The sequence below is a fragment of the Equus caballus genome, chromosome 28, assembly GCF_041296265.1.
Source record: "Equus caballus isolate H_3958 breed thoroughbred chromosome 28, TB-T2T, whole genome shotgun sequence".
Classification (NCBI taxonomy): Eukaryota; Metazoa; Chordata; class Mammalia; order Perissodactyla; family Equidae; genus Equus; species Equus caballus.
Genome location: NC_091711.1, coordinates 12,753,416 through 12,770,979, shown reverse-complemented (window position 1 = coordinate 12,770,979; position 17,564 = coordinate 12,753,416). Strand labels below are relative to the sequence as shown.

General features: G+C 35.3%; 1 protein-coding gene across 11 annotated transcripts in view; it reads left to right on the top strand.

Annotated features, from left to right (window-relative positions):
- The window catches only part of PPP1R12A (protein phosphatase 1 regulatory subunit 12A), a 152,006-nt gene that overhangs the window by 110,343 nt on the left and 24,099 nt on the right, over positions 1-17,564 (top strand). For 8 of the 11 annotated variants that reach the window (XR_002804704.2, XM_023631517.2, XM_070253892.1 and 5 more), the window contains 4 exons: positions 226-402; positions 7,909-7,999; positions 9,226-9,426; positions 9,668-9,836. Coding sequence is in view for 10 of the 11 variants with exons in the window: in XM_023631517.2 (XP_023487285.1) it covers positions 226-402; positions 7,909-7,999; positions 9,226-9,426; positions 9,668-9,836 (638 nt within the window). In the remaining variant the exon portion in view is untranslated. The remainder of the gene's footprint in view (positions 1-225; positions 403-7,908; positions 8,000-9,225; positions 9,427-9,667; positions 9,837-17,564) is intronic. The other 3 variants (XM_070253894.1, XM_070253893.1, XM_023631516.2) reach the window with 1 other exon arrangement.

The window sequence follows — 17,564 nt, the reverse complement described above, 5'->3', positions numbered from 1 at the left end:
AAATGTTAAGTTCCTGAATTATGAACTTTCCTTGAATTAGGTTGCTTAAAATATAAATTTGTCTCTGACAGCTCTGGGTGAGCTTTTTTGTTCATAGCTGAAAGATGTCTTTGTGTTTTTAAAAAATCCATCCCTGTAGTCACATGTTTTCAGCTGCTAGAAAGTGCTTTCATTGTTTAGCTGTTTTCCTTTTCTCTTTTTGTGTTGCTGCTTATGATACAATAGTACCTCAAATCGTTTGTGGGCTGAGGATAGTGCTGAAAAAGAAAAGGACAGTGTTCCTACGGCAGTGACCATTCCTGTTGCTCCAACTGTTGTAAATGCTGCAGCCTCTACCACAACCCTGACTACAACTACTGCTGGCACTGTCTCCTCCACATCAGAGGTCAGGGAGAGACGCAGGTGTGTAAAGCCCAAATAGGACTGCTGATGTATCTTGCCCAGTGATGAAAGTTGTTTGTTTTGTTTTGTTTTCTTACTCTTAGGAAGTTGATGACCATCTCTCCAGTAGGTTAATAAATGGAGTAACCTATATCAGCTCAGAACTATGTAAATTGATATAATTAGCAATTACTGGCTTTAAGGCTTGATAACCCACCTCTGACAGAATTGATGTTTCTGTTAAAAGGCAGTGAGCCAGACAGTTGTCTTGTTACTTAGCCATCTTAGTTTTTTTATAGTTGTTTTAATTCAAAACTTTTTGTGATGGATACCTAAACACACACAATCTCACTCATGGAAAAGTAGGTGTAACTGACAAAAACAGGTTTTTTCATTCTTCTCATTGTTCCCATCCATTATTAAGAAATGGATTGTAAACTGTTTTTGTTGTTATTTTTGAGAATTTCATTTTAAGATTCTCTTGCTAAAGAATGGCTTCTTGTACATATGTGTAAGACAAATAATTTTAAATACGTTAAATACATTCACTTAGTTTTAATTCTGGTACATAGAAGGCACTCTTTGGTTAAATTTCTTAAAGGGTCTATGAGTTTTATTTTGTGCATATTTATAAGCATTGCTCATTTCTTCCTGCTGCTGCCAATTGGTATGGAATCATAGATCTGGAAAGGAACTTATCTTTTGTGATATCTTGCTTTACAGAAGAAAACTGAGACCCAGAGATACAGACTTTTCCACTTTATATGGTTAATTAGTGTGAAAGCTAAGGCTAGGCCCAAGATTACAGGCAAATCGGTCCAGTGTTCTTTCTGCTGTATCATGTGTAGTCCCTAGCTTTGAATTTTGTTTTCCTCTCAAAAAAGAGGAAAATCTTAGGAAACTAAATGTAACCTTTTTTATATTTTATTCTTGCAAAATTAAATTAGCTATAAACTGATAATTTCCTTACTAAAATACAAACTGGATTAACTTTGTTTTATTTCTGACACATAGTCTTTCTTTATTTTTTATGTTATTGGAGAGAGTTGAGTTTCAGCTTTTAAAATTAATCCTGAAAGACATTAAAGATTGAGAATTAAATATTTAGAGATATTGTCAGGACAAAGCAGATTCTAATAGTATAAGAAACAAAATGTGCCTGTTGACATTTTTCCTGGTCTATATTACAGAAATTTTGTTTGTCTTAACCTTGTTTCAATGATGTTTGCAATAATATTAATTAATGTTTGTGTTTTGTTTTATGTCAAATAATTGCTTGCAATTTTGAATACATTGTTGGCCTCTTGTTTGTCTTGTAATTAAAGTTCATTAGTGGTTTTGAAATGTATATGGTTGAAAATCTGCCCCAAAATATGTATATATGATGATTTAAAAGTATATTATGACTGAAAAAGATGTCAGTACATTTGTGCCATTTTAGGTACCCTTACATATGTACTTTTGGATATTATGTAAAGTTACCATACACGCTATAAATTCCACAGTCTTCTTAAATTTTTCTTTCTATTGATCAGGATTGGATGAGGATTTCTTGTTTTTGTTTGTTAAGATTTCCAATGGATTAATTTAGGGGATATCTGAGGGGTGGTAGGGAGGAGAAAAACTAGCTTTAAATAGATGGAACATGATAGCAAATTCTTTCATTGTTTAAGTATTTCTAATTCTCCATAGTCTTTTCAAACTGCAAAACCTTACCTTACTAATAACTTCAAATTTGTAGCGTAAATTCACATAGAACTGTTACTTTAGTATAACCACTCTCTTCCACCACTTTCCCTTGGCTCAGCCAGCTCCCATTTGCCCATTTATTTATCTTGCCTCTGGAAGGAAAAAAGTAAGTGAGAAACAACGATTGGTATTCAGCTTTTTAGAGATGTAATTTGGTTGACTAACCAAAATATAAATAGTATAAATAAATATAAATATTTCAGCCAATAAATGTCAGTGAAATAAAAAATATATAGAATAATTGCATTTATTGAAAAAAATCCCTAATTTAAAAGTAAAACTATTGGGTTACTCAGAAAATAGTAAGCAATCTAAGACTACTAAAGAGTACAATTACATGTTCTATCTAGTTATAAGAAAGAGATCTGGTATGATAGTATAATATAGTAATGATTAAGGCCACAATGGAGTTTGACTGGTATAGTTTACCATCTTTTTGATCATCAGCTGTTTAGAATTAAACACACATAAAATATATTAATTATTTTTCTTCTCTACATCCTATTCTTAGAGGTCTGCTGGTCTCTATTTCACCCCAAGGGAAGACAAAGGAACTGAATATCAGATGGGAACTATCAAATATGGGAAATATATTGTGTATTACAAATTGATAGGCTAGATTTTTGTGCTAATTTGGGGCGAATCTTGTATGGAAAATTTAAATGAGCAGATTTTACAAGTCTGTGAACAAGTAATTTTTATCCATCTAAGCTGCAAATGTTAAATCAGATATGATAAATAGATTTATTAACTTTGATGGCAACTTGAAACTGTGTTGAAAAAGAATCTAGGCTCCTGGGAAGATAGTGTGATGGTTGATTAGTGCTATTTGCCGTGTGTGTAAAAGGGCAAAGTGCCAATGTTCTAAACTAAATATGAAAACTTTGTATGTGTATAGTAGAAGTCAGAATTCAATAGTCCATGTTCATGCTTCCTTTCAGAGCAGCTCCTGAAATGCTGAAGTGATATATCTGGGCTGCTGTAAACTTTTTTTATTTAACCAGATTTTCTATCACAGGTTTCTTCTTTTACCTTTTTTCTTCTCATCTGGTGGAAATCCAAAAAGCAATAAATTGCATAGGGCCAGTAGGTACATAAATAAGTGTTAAATGAATGGAGGAAAAAACTAGCCAGTGGACCATATTTTCCAAGCTGATGTTTCACAGAGCACTTTTCCACATTTAATAGGTGTACCGCAAAAGAAAATAAAAAGTGTTTTCTACTTAAATGATCTTAGGAAATGCTGAGTTAAACACACTTAAACAGATTTCTTCTCTCAGTACTTCTCCAACCTTTTAGTATGTTGTGATTTTCCTGGAGAATGTTAGAATGTATAGCATTTTCAAAATTTATATAACCAATTTCTACAACAAAGCTTCTCATCATATTTCAGATATAATATTTCTTTTTTTTTTTTATTAATGTTATGATAGATTACAACCTTGTGAGATTTCAGTTGTACATTTTTGTTAGTCATGTTGTGGGTACACCACTTCCCCCTTTGTGCCCTCCCCCCACCCCCCCTTTTCCCTGGTAACCACCGATCAGATCTCCTTATCAATATACTAACTTCCACCTATGAGTGGAGTCATATAGAGTTTGTCTTTCTCTGACTGGCTTATTTCGCTTAACATAATACCCTCGAGGTCCATCCACGTTGCTGTGAATGGGTCAATTTTGTCTTTTTTTATGGCTGAGTAGTATTCCATTGTGTATATATACCACATCTTCTTTATCCAATCATCAGTTTCTGGGCGTGTAGGTTGGTTCCACATCTTGGCTATTGTAAATAATGCTGCGATGAAGATAGGGGTGCAACGGACCCTTGAGATTTCTGATTTCAGGTTCTTAGGATAGATACCCAGTAATGGGATGGCTGGGTCATAGGGTATTTCTATTTTTAACTTTTTGAGAAATCTCCATACTGTTTTCCATAGTGGCTGTACCAGTTTGCATTCCCACCAACAGTGTATGAGGGTTCCTTTTTCTCCACAACCTCTCCAACATTTGTCGCTCTTGGTTTTGGATGTTTTTGCCAATCTAACGGGTGTAAGGTGATATCTTAGTGTAGTTTTGATTTGCATTTCCCTGATGATTAGTGATGATGAACATCTTTTCATGTGTCTATTGGCCATATTCATATCTTCTTTTGAGAAATGTCTGTTCATGTCCTCTGCCCATTTTTTGATCAGGTTGTTTTTTGTTGTTGTTGTTAAGCAGTGTGAGTTCTTTGTATATTATGGAGATTAACCCTTTGTCGGATAAGTGGCTTGTAAATATTTTTTCCCAATTAGCTGTTTTTTTGTTTCAATCCTGTTTTCCCTTGCCTTGAAGAAGCTCTTTAGTCTGATGAAGTCCCATTTGTTTATTCTTTCTACTGTTTCCCTCAACTGAGGAGTTATAGTGTCCGAAAAGATTCTTTTGAAACTGATGTCAAAGAGTGTACTGCCTATATTCTCTTCCAAAAGATTTATTGTCTCAGGCCTAATCTTTAGGTCTTTGATCCATTTTGAGTTTATTTTGGTGTGTGGTGAAAAAGAATGATCAATTTTCAATCTTTTGCATGTGGCTGTCCAGTTTTCCCAGCACCATTTGTTGAAGAGACTTTCTTTTCTCCATTGTAGGCCCTCTGCTCCTTTGTCGAAGATTAGCTGTCCATAGACGTGTGGCTTTATCTCTGGGCTTTCAATTCTGTTCCATTGATCTGTGGACCTGTTTTTGTACCAGTACCATGCTGTTTTGATCACTGTAGCTTTGTAGTATGTTTTGAAATTGGGGATTGTGATTCCGCCGGCTTTGTTTTTCTTGCTCAGGATTGCTTTAGCAATTTGCGGTCTTTTGTTGCCCCATATGAATTTTAGGATTGTTTGTTCAATTTCTCTGAAGAATGTTCTTGGGATTCTGATTGGGATAGCATTGAATCTGTAGATTGCTTTAGGTAGTGTGGACATTTTAACTATGTTTATTCTTCCAATCCATGTGCATGGAATGTCTTTCCATCTCTTTATGTCATCGTCAATTTCTTTCAAGAAAGTCTTGTAGTTTTCATTGTATAGATCCTTCACTTCCTTGGTTAAGTTTATCCCAAGGTATTTTATTCTTTTCATTGCGATTGTGAATGGGATTGAGTTCCTGAGTTCTTTTTCTGTTAGTTCATTGTTAGTGTATAGAAATGCTACTGATTTATGCACGTTAATTTTATACCCCAGATATAATATTTCTTAATCTCTAATAAGTTTATTCTCTTTCTCTTTTTATTTCTTATTTATTTTTTAAATTTTATTTGTTTTATTTTTCTTTTTTAGATTTTACTTTTTCCTTTTTCTCCCCAAAGCCCCCTGGTACATAGTTGTATATTCTTAGTTGTGGATCCTTGTAGTTGTGGCATGTGGGATGCCGCGTCAGCATGGCCTGATGAGCAGTGCCATGTCTGTGCCCAGGATTCGAACTGGCGAAACCCTGGTCCACCGCAGTGGAGCACGCAGACTTAACCACTCAGCCATGGGGCCAGCCCCTCTTTCTCTTTTTGAATTACTTATCCCAGAAAAATCATTAGAGTTGTTATAAAAATAGGAAGTACCTGTTATATCTAAATAAAAACCTTAAAACTCATGACAGTAGATATATAGACAGAATGAAAATTATAAAACTACAGGAGAAAGAGAAATGTCAAGCTTTGTGTAGCTCGAGTATCGTGGAAGAGGGCAGATATCCTACAAGTGGCGCTCATCTCTGGATCTATGCGTTGGTACAGATGGAGCCATATGTAGCAGAATCTCAACTAAGAGAAAGTCAAACAAAGGAAATGGCTGATAACCAAAATGTTTAGTGAATTTTTTCCTTGCCTTCCACATTTAGGAGAACAAATTAAGGTAACAGGAAACAAACAATTATAAATTTAATTTTAAAAACATTTAAAACTTAGTCTATAAACTTAAATCAGTACTGATATTTTAGTAGAAACAAAATTTGGTAACATAGAGCTCTTCAATGAAATGCTTCAATTTGATGAAGTGTGCCTTATTGATAAGATAAATGTAGTGCTATATGATAGCAAAAAAACATAGTCTTTCAGGATCTCCTAGAAACCTAGAGATGAAAACATGATAGAGAACATACAGATAAAGAGAAAAAAGGAAGTTATATCATCATAATATAGTGCCATAAGTTGTTGAACCAAATGGAGAAAACAGGTGATATTTTCTCAAATTGGATGATAAAAACAACCTAAGTCAAAATATAGTAATGGTGGGATTTTCATCTTTCTAAGTTTATTGGATGTCTCATTCAAGTAAAAACACCCTCTTGAGAATTTCTTGAGTTCTCTCGTTTACAGTTTATCTGTAAGAAGAGAAACGGGAAGAACCAGCCCTCTAGAACTAACTGTAATCAATGAGTAACAGTTAATTTGATGAAATTGAGGCAACTAGGATCTTGGGTGAGAAACAACCTTATCATCTTAGGGTTAATTATCCAAGGAGTTGAATCCTGGGAAATAATGAATCACCTATTGTAGTTTTAGAGAGACAGATTTCAAAGAATTCAAGAGTGTGGAGGAAAGAAATATGAATTCCTATGTAACAAAAGGAATGAGGGCTCTCTAAAAAGAATTCTGAAGAAACCATAAATGATTCTAAGGAGTATGAAGATATGTTGAACTCTCTGAACTTAGAGCACATTCAAAAAAAACTAGAAGAGGGTCTGACCCAGTGGCGTAGTGGTTAAGTACATGCACTCTGCTTTGGCGGCCCAGGGTTTGCAGGTTTGGATACTGGGTGCTGACCTAGCATCATTTGTCAAGCCACACTGTGGCAGCATCCCACATAAGACAAAGGAGGATTGGCATAGATGTTAGCTCAGCGCCAGTCTTCCTCACAAAAAGACAAAAACAAAAAACCCTAAAAGATAAGGCACAAAACCAAGAATAAATTCTGAAGTTTGTTAAGAATATATGAATAGTGTCACAGAGGTTAAAGAGCAGAATGAATTGCAAATTGAGAAGAATACTAAAGCTAACAAAAGAGTCTTTTTAAAAAGTAACATCTGGAAATGGGGGCAAGTGGTATAATCTTGATAAACACCACAGAAAATAGAAGTACTCGACTTCTGAGTGTTCTCTGAGAAATGTAAGCTAGATGGTCATGTAACTAGATGTTAATGATTGAACTTCCCAAGTAATAGTGATCATTGGGGGAAGTTTTCTTGTTATGTTGCAGGCTCTGTCTTATCTCTGCTTGTTCGACTCTTTAATTAATTAACTCTTGGCATAGGTTGCATGCTTTTATAATTGTGCATATCCTGTGATAGGATGTTTACCAAAAACATCACTAATAAATGCACATGACAAGACTACAGGGAGTGTTACTTACTCACTGGTCATCCCATATCCTGAATGTTGCATGCAGTCCTAACCATTGTACCATAAGAAGACACTGACAGTGTAGAGTTAGCCAGATAACTTCATATGTCACCTAGGATAGTGTTGCAAGGAATCAAAAGAGGGACTAAAAGGAATGACATTACATGGTTTTTAAAAAAAAGAAAAAAAAACTGGTTAGGAAGAACTTGAAAACTATGATATGTTAATATGATTATTTTCAATCTAAAAAATTATCACATGGCATTGTTGAATTTCAGAGTGGGTATAACTATTTTCTGAAGACATCTTTTTAAACCCATTAAGATGCTAAACTTGTATGTTTCATTCGCACACATTTTTATGTAATTATGTTCACAGGTATTATATCTCCAACTAACGATTTTTATTTATTACGGTAGATCATACCTCACTCCTGTTAGAGATGAAGAGTCTGAATCCCAAAGAAAAGCAAGATCTAGACAAGCAAGGCAGTCGAGAAGATCAACACAGGTAATAAAGTGTATAACATATAAACTTCCAAATAAATTGCCTTTGCCTTTTTTACTTTCCTGTGAGAATATTGATGTCAGTATATGATGTGAGTAAATCTTAAAAGATAAAAGTTGCTTTAGTGGTCCTCCCTTTGCCTTTGTGTATGCTTATACTGTTAATATTACAATCTATCTAATTAGTGTATGCTTTTGTATCTCTTTGAGTATTTATTTTTTTATTCCTAACATGGTGTCTAGCGCAGAGTATTTGATAAGCGTAAAAAGAATTCTGTGAATGTTTGGAGTTGTGGGGGAATAGGTCTGTTTTATTAGCTGTATCAAGCAGCTAATGTGCAAGTATGAGAAAAATGTCACTTGGGCTACTTCTTACCTCCTTATCTCCTCCTTGCCATTCTAATTATGTCTCTTATATCCTTTTGTGTCTTTCCTTTCCTACAGTTGAGGAGTTCCAAAATCCACATTCAACTGTTAGATCCTTACCATTACTCACATTTCAAACTGAAGTCTTTGCTAGGATCTTAACATATTTTTTCTTTGTACTTTTATTTCTTGAAATCCAACCTGTTGTTCAAAACTTAACCTTCAAAAATTTTTTCTTTACTGAAATCTTTTCTGTGTGCATATACATATATAAAAACATAAATACATATAAATTTAATATACAGTCATGCATCACTTAAAGACGGGAATACGTTCTGAGAAATGCATCGTTAGGTGATTTTGTCACTGTGTGAGCATCATAGAGTGTACTTACACGAACTTAAATAGTATAGCCTCCTACAGACCTAGGCTATGTAGTACTAATCTTATAGGATCACTGTCGTATATGCAGTCCTTAGTTGACTGAAACATCGTTATGCAGCACATGCCTGTATAAACAATGTAATATATTGGCTTTTCCTCCTTTCTCTGAACTTCTTGGGAATTTTATATTCATATGGTATTTCTGTCATCTCCTGTGCTATTTTGTTAATTTCTTGAATAGAAGGACAGTTTCTTACACATATTTTATGTTTTTCTCAGTACCTATTATTGTGCTTGCTCATGATGATTCTTCATAGAGTGACTGTGACTTGCTAAGTAGAAATTCTGTTTCAATTTGGAAACCAATTCCAAACATGCATATTTGACTTTTAATACATTCATATTTAATTTATCTACTTACATTCCTTTGAAATAAGCTTTAATGCCTCTCATAATTAAATTTATCTTTTTTGTGTGCAGGGGGTGACATTGACTGATCTTCAGGAAGCTGAAAAAACAATAGGAAGAAGTCGTTCTACCCGAACCAGAGAACAAGAAAATGAAGAAAAAGAAAAAGAGGAAAAAGAAAAACAGGATAAAGAGAAGCAAGAAGAAAAGAAGGAGTCAGAAACATCTAGAGAAGATGAATATAAGCAAAAGTACTCCAGAACGTATGATGAGGTAACAGTATACCAACAACACAACTAGGTCAAATATGACAAATAGTTCTTATGATTCTCAGTATACAAGAGATTGATATACTAACAACTGTATACAGAATACTCAAAAGGATTTTAACTGGAAATCTGAGTTATTTTGACATGATTAGAACATTACTTTTCCTTTGGGATGAATTTAAGTGTTCTATATGTTTTTAACTCTTTTAATATTTCATGTGACTTTTAATTTTAATGTTTCACAGACTTACCAGCGTTACAGACCAGCATCAACTTCAAGTTCAACTACTCCATCCTCTTCACTTTCTACCATGAGCAGTTCACTCCATGCTTCAAGTCAACTAAACAGGCCAAATAGTCTTGTAGGTATAACATCTGCTTACTCCAGAGGATTAACAAAAGAAAACGAAAGAGGTGAGCAGACCAAATTTTGAAAACACTTTGTTTCCTTCAAATAATCCTTTGAATTGGTTTTTCATGATAAATAGTTCAACAGAAAAGAAACAACATCCTAAACTGGGACTCATTCTACCTAAACAAAAAGAATATTAGGGTTGTGAATGAGAAAAGTAGAAAATTAAAAAAGAAAATTATATGGTTTGTCGTTGTTAGGTATGTCTTTATAACCTAAGACTTCACAAAAATCTTGATGTCCACCAGCAGCAACGTCACTATAAAAGAACTAGTGGGTGACTGTTTCTAGGAGCAGTGATCATATCTTTTAAATGTTTTTTCTGAAATTGTTTTCTAATAAAATCACTTAACACTTGTAATGTCCTTGCTAAAACGAAATTGTTTTTATGCTTGTTTCTTGAGAAATAGATTTCTTTTTCAGCTATATATTAGTGTATTGATGCTTACTGTTAACATTTACTGTTATTTCAAATAAACTTGCTATTTGAAGTCCTAATTTGAATTAGAGATGGGTACTAAATAAAATTATTCCTAATTTGTAAGCATTTTATATTTTAAAAGCAAAATCTCGTATTATTAGTCATGGTAATATTAGTAATCCTGTAGGGATAAACTTAAGAAAATTAAGTTTTTTCCAATTTCCAGCTGGCTTTTTTGTTGTTGGTAGTCAGAGAGATGTTTCAGTTCTTTAAACCACTAAGTGTTAGGCCCACATAATATTTGTAAAAATTTTGGGCCAAAAAATTAGAGATATTTGCATGGAAGTTCAGATTTCCATCATCTATTGAAAAGTTGGAAGATTTGGCAACATTGGGTCTAATTCTCACCTGTCAACAATTGACTGGAGCCAAACAGTAGCAACCTCCCACTGCCTTGGAATGGTGCCCTCCTGGCCCATTGTACCCATTTATATCACCTGCATGGCCACTGTAGGCTTGGAGTTTGAGATCTTTGCTCTAAACTGATTTCCAGAAACAACTTTAAGAATCCCTCTTAATACTATAATTTTGGGATTTCTTTTGCCGTGACTCTTTGCTAATGACACAAGGAGCCTTATAAAAATCGTTTTTAGCATTACTTTCTTCCATATATGTCTACTTTTTAAGTTATATTCAAAGCCCTTTATATTCCTCTAGTGTGTAATTCCGGACACGTTTTGATTGTGGTAGGAAGGAACAAATTTTAAGACTAACACTTTTTTATGTTGATTTTTTTGTTTAATTTTATTGAAGTCATAATAGTTTTTAACTGTGAAATTTCAGTTGTACATTATTTGTGTCACCGTATATATGTGCCCCTTTGCCACTTATGCCCACCTCCCCAACCCCCATCCCTCTGGTAACCACTAATCTGTTCTCTTTGTCCATGTGTTTGTTTATCTTGCACATATGTGGGAAATCCTGTGGTGATTGTCTTTCTATGTCTGGCTTGTTTTGCTTAACGTAATTCCCTCAAGGTCCATCTACCTTGTTGCAAATGGGACAATTTTGTCCTTTTTTATGGCTGAGTAGTATTTCATTCATCAGTCGATGGGCACTTGGGTTGCTTCCATGTCTTAGCTATTGTGAATAATGCTACAACAAATACAGAGGGGGATAAGTCTCTTTGAATTGTTGATTTCAAGTTCTTTGGATAAATACCCAGTAGTAGGATAGCTGGGTTGTATGGTATTGGCTATTTTTAATTTTTTGAGAAATCTCCTTACTATTTTCCATAGTGGCTGCACTAGTTGTATTCCCACCATCAATGCATAAGGATTCCCTTTTCTTCACATCCTCTTCAATACTTGTTGTTTTTTGTCTTGGTAATTATAGCCATTCTAACAGGTGTAACATGATACCTCATTGTAGTTTTGATTTGCATTTCCCTAATGATTAGTGATGTTGAACATCTTTCCTTGTACCTGTTGGCCATCTGTATATCTTCTTTGGAAAAATGTCTGTTCCTATCCTCTGCCCATTTTTTGATCTGGTTGAGTTTTTGTTGTTGGGTTGTATGAGTTCTTTATATATTTTGGAGATTAACCCTTGTTGGAAAGTTGATGTACAAATATTTTTTCCCAGTTGGTGGGTTGTCTTTTCATTTTGTTCTTGATTTCCTTTGCCTTGCAGAAGCTCTTTATTCTGATGAAGTCCCGTTTGTTTACTTTTTCTCTTGTTTCCCTTGCCCCAGTAGACAAGGTATTCAAAAAGATGCTTCTAAGACTGACGTCAAAGAGTGTATTACCTGTATTTGCTTCTAGGAGTTTTATGGGTTTTCATCTAACCTTCAAGTCTTTAATCCATTTTGAGTTAATTTTGGGGCGTGGCAAAAGATAATGGTCTACTTTCATTCTTCTAGTTTTCCCAACATCATTTATTGAAGAGACTTTCCTCTCTCTATCGTATGTTCTTTTCTCCTTCATTGAAGATTAGCTGTCCATAGATGTGTGGTTTTATTTCAGAGCTTTCAGTTCTGTTTCATTGATCTGTGTGTCTGTTTTTGTACGAGTACCATGCTGTTTTGGTTACTACAGCTTTGTAGTATATTTTGAAGTCAAGGATGGTGATGCCTCCAGCTTTCTTCTTTTTTCTCAGGATTGCTTTAACTATTGGGGTTCTTTTGTTGCCCCATATGAATTTTAGGATTCTCTGTTCTATTTCTGTGAAGACTGTCATTGGGATTTTGATTGGGATTGCATTGAATCTGTAGATTCCCTTAGGTAATATGGACATTTTAACTATGTTTATTCTTCCATGTACATGGAATATCTTTCATTTGTTTATGTCATCATCAATTTCTTTCACTAATTTCTTATAGTTTTCAGCATTAGATCTTTCACCTCCTTGGTTAAATTTATTCCTAGGTATTTTATTCTTTTTGTTGCGATTGTAAACGGGATTATATTCTTCAGTTCTTTTTCTGTTAGTTCGTTATTAGAGTATAGAAATGCAACTGAGTTTTTTAAGTTCGTTTTGTACCCTGCAGCTTTGCTGTAGTTGTTGATTATTCTAATACTTTTCTGGTGGGTTTTTTAGAGTTTTCTATATATAAAATCATGTCATCTGCAAACAGCAAGACTTTCACCTCTTCATTGCCAATTTGGATACCTTTTGTTTCTTTTTCTTGCCTAATTGCTCTGGCCAAAACCTCCACTACTATGTTGAATAAGAGTGGTGAGAGTGGGCACCCTGTCTTGTTCCTGTTCTCAGAAGGATGGATTTCAGTTTTTCCCCTTTGAGTATGATGTTGGCTGTGGGTTTGTCATATATTGCCTTTTTATGTTGAGATATTTTCATTGTATACCCATTTTATTGAGACTTTTTGTGATAAATGGATGTTGGATCTTGTCAAATGCTTTGTCGGCATCTATTGATATTGTTGTGTGGTTTTTACTGCTCATTTTGTTAATGTGTTTTATCACATTGATTGATTTGTGAATGTTGAACCATCAGTGGGTGTCAGTATAAATCCCACTTGATCATGGTGTATGATCCTATTAATGTATTGCTGTATTCAGTTTGCCAATATTTTGTTGATGATTTTTGCATCTTTGTTCATCAGTGATATTGATCTGTAATTTTCCTTCTTTGTGTTGTCCTTCTGTGGCTTTAGCCTCATAGAATATGTTATGAAGTGTTTGGTCTTCTTCATTTTTTGGAATAATTTGATAAGGATAAGGTATAAAATCTTCTTTGAATGCTTGGTAGAATTCTCCAGGAAGGCCTTCTGGTGCTGAACTTTTATTTTTTGGGAGGTTTTTGATTACTGTTTCAATCTCTTTACTTATGATAAATTTATTCAGATTTTCTTATTTCTTCTTCATTCAGTTTTGGGAGGTTGTATGAGTCTAAGAATTTATCCATTTCTTCTACATTGTCCAATCTGTTGGCATATAGTTTTTCATAGTATTCTGTCATAATCTTTTGTATTTCTGTGGTATCCATTGTAATTTCTCCTCTTTCATTTGTAATTTCATTTATTTGAGGATTCTCTCTTTTTTGGTTAGTGAGTCTGGGTAAGGGTTTGTCAATATTGTTAATCTTTTCAAAGAACCAGCTTTTAGTTTCATTGATCTTTTCTACTGTTTTTTGGTTTTAATTTCATTTATTTACATTTTAATTTTTATTTCCCTCCTTCTGCTGACTTTGTGCTTTCTTTGTTCTTCTTTTTCTAATTCTGTGAGGTATACTTTAAGATTGCTTTTTTGAGAGTTTTCTTTTTTGTTAAGGTTGACCTGAATAGCTATGAATTTCCCTCTTAGGACCGCTTTTCCTGCATCCTATATGAGTTGGTATGACATATCTCTAGATATTTTCTGATTTCTTCTTTTACATCTTCAATGATCCATTGGTTGTTCAGTAGCATGTTGTTTACTCTCCACATACTTTCACTTTCCCAGCCTTTTTCTTGTGGTTGATTTCCAGTTTCATAGCATTATGGTCAGAAAAGATGCTTGATATGATTTCAATCTTCTTAAATTTATTCGGGTGTGCCTTGTTTCCCAGCATATGATCTGTCTTTGAGAATGGTCCATGTGCTCTTGAGAAGAATGCATATTCAGTTGATTTTGGTTGGAGTGTTCTATATATATATATCTATGACGTCCATTTTTCTTTCAATTTTACTGTTTCTTTGTTGGTTTTCTGTCTGGATGATATATCCATTGATGTAAGTGGAGGTTGAGATCCCCTACTATTACTGTGTTGCTGTTAATATCTCTTTTTAGGTCTGTTAATAGTTGCTTTATATACTTTGGTGCCCCTTGTTCAGTGCATATATATTTATTACTGTTATGTGTTCTTTTTGGAATTTCCCTTTTATCATTATGTACTGCCCCTCTTTGTCTCTCATTGCATTTTTTATCTTTAAGTCTACTTTGCCTGATATAAGTATGGCTATACCAGTTTTCTTTTGTTTGCCATTAGCTTGAAGTATCATCTTCCATCCCTTCACTCTGATCCTGTGTTTGTCTTTAAAGCTGGGATGTGTTTTCTGGAGGCAACATATTGTTAGGTGCTGTTTTTTAATCCATCCAGCCACTCTGTGTCTTTTGAGAGTGAGTATTGATACATGAGGGCTTCATACTGACATTTTACCACATTTTCCCGTTGTTCTCTATTTCCCTTATCTCTCGTCCTGTGTGTTTCAGTCTGCCAATTCAATTTGCTGGTTCCTTGTGATGATTTTCTCGGTTTTCTCTTTATTTATCATTTGTGGCTCTGTTCTGATGTTTTGTTTAGTGGTTCCCATGAGGTTTGTATAAAAAATCTTGTAGATGAGACAGTCCGTTTTCTGATAGCCTCTTATCTCCTTGGTCTAAGTAGTTTCCATCTCTTTCTTCATCCCCATCAAAGTTATTGTCATCACAACTCATTCCATTTTGTGTTAAGAGTTTGTGGTTAAAATGAAATGATTATATTATATTTGATGTTTTTCTTCCCTTTATCTTTAATGTTATAATTACATTTGCTAACCTGTTATGATAGCTGCAGCTTTCTGATTTTGTCTGCCTATTTTTCTTCTGGCTCAAGGCTTTGTAAACTCTTTATTTTTTTTCAGGTATGAGGGCCTTCTTGATTATCTCTTGCAGGGAGGGTCTTGTGGTGATGAACTCCCTTAGGTTTTGTTTATCTGAGAAAGTTTTTTATTTCTCCATGATATCTGAAGGATATTTTCAGTTGACAGAGTATTGTTGGCTGAAAGTTTTTGTCTTTTAGAGTTTTGAATATGTCATTCCACTCTCTCCTGCCCTGTAAGGTTTCTGCTGAGAAATTTACTGAAAGGCTGATAGGGGTTCCTTTGTAATTTATTTTCTTTTGCCTTACTGCCCTTAATATTTTTTCTTTGTTGTTTTTTGCCAGTTTTGCTAATATATGCCTTGGATAAGTTCCTTTTACATTGATGTAATTAAGAGTTCTTTTAGCTTCTTATACTTGTAATTCCAGCCCCTTCCCCAGGTTTGGGAAGTTCTCTGCTGTTATTTCTTTGAAGAAGCTCTGTGCTCTTTTCTCCCTCTCTTCACCCTTTTGAATATCTATAATCTTTATGTTGCATTTCCTAATTGATTTGGATATTTCTCAGAGAATTTCTCATTTCTTTTTAGTCTTAGCTCTCTCTCCTTCTCCTCCATGTGAAGCATTTCTATATTTCTGTCCCCTAAGTTGGTAATTCTGTCCTACATAATATCAGCTGTGTTATTTAAGGAATACAGATTTTTTTTTTAAATTTCTTTCATTGTATTTTCATCTCCAACATTCCTGATTGGTTTTTTGGGTTTTTTTGAGTTTCAGTGTCTTTTGTGAAGAATTCCCTCTGTTCATTAATTTTATTCCTCATTTCATGGAACTGTCTTTCTGAGTTTTGTTGTAACTCGTTGAGTTTCTTTATGATAGCTGTTTTGAATTCTGTGTCATTTAGATTGTAAATTTCTGTGCCTTCAGGAATGATTTCTGGGTTTTTTGTAATTTTCCTTCTCATTCTGGACTGTTAATATGCTTACTCATACTATTTGATGGGGTGGATTTGTGCCTTTGCACGGTGATAGTGTCTGGTTCCAGATTCCACCTACCACCACTGGGGCAGGGCAGGAACTGTGTATTCTAGGCCCACTCTGGTCCCTGCTGGCAGCTGTGCCTGTTCTTTGGAAGCTATGCTGACCGGGCCCGTCTGCATTTGTATGCTTGCTGCCACTGCTTCACAAACATATTCACAGGCACCCAGTGGGGCTCTGTTGCTCTTCCAACTGGGCAGTCTGGTACCCGAGATGATTGGAGGGCCTCTTTTGTTTGGCATGTGTGATCCTGGGAGTGCTCCCAGTCTGCACTTGCTCTCTGCCCTCTTGAGATGCTTGACTTGGTGAAGACACCCCTGCAATTGCTTAGCCTCCTTGGTGTGGAGCTTTCCCACGGGCTGGGAGGCAACTCCAAGAGCAAAGTCGTTCTCACAAAGGGCAGCGCTCTCTCCCCTCTCCTCTCAGAGCTGCATGGTCTCGTGCCCTATGCCTTGCCATTGGGGGATGGAGAGGAGATCCCCTTACCTCCTTCCACTGCCTCTTGGGCATCCAGCACTCTACCTTCAGACGTAAGGCTGCATGGATCTCTCAGACCTCTACTTTGTTGTGTGAATCTCCTCTGTTGGTTTTGAATGTCCTTTTCACTGTATCTTATGGGGAGAGGCTAAGGCATCACTCCACCATGATGCTAACATCACTGTCTCCATGTTGGTTTGTTTTTAGTATAAGATAAATATTTTTTCCAGAAAAAAAAAGCCTTGCTCTTAGATAATATCTAGTGGGAATGAAATGAATACTATATTTATTCTACTGCTAAATGAGGACTGGGAATAGTAGAAGCAGATAATTTGTATGATGCCTACTAGCTAGCTGTTCCATCATTATAAACTGTTTGGTTTTGGAGCCAGCCTGGTGGCGTAGTGGTTACGTTCGTGCCCTCTGCTTCGTTGGCCCGGGCTTCACAGGTTTGGATCCCAGGTGTGGACCTTCACACCGCTTAGCAAGCCATGCTGTGGCGGCATCCCACGTGCGAAATAGAGGAAGCTTGGCACAGATATTAGCTCAGCAACAATCTTCCTCAAGCAAAGAGAGGAAGATTGGCAGCAGATGTTATCTCAGGGCTGGTCTTCCTCACACACACACAAAAACAACCTGTTTGGTTTTTTTCTTTGAGCCTCAACTTTGGGTATGGTAACTGTCTCCGTATCAGAGCCCCATTCTTTTCATAGGATTCA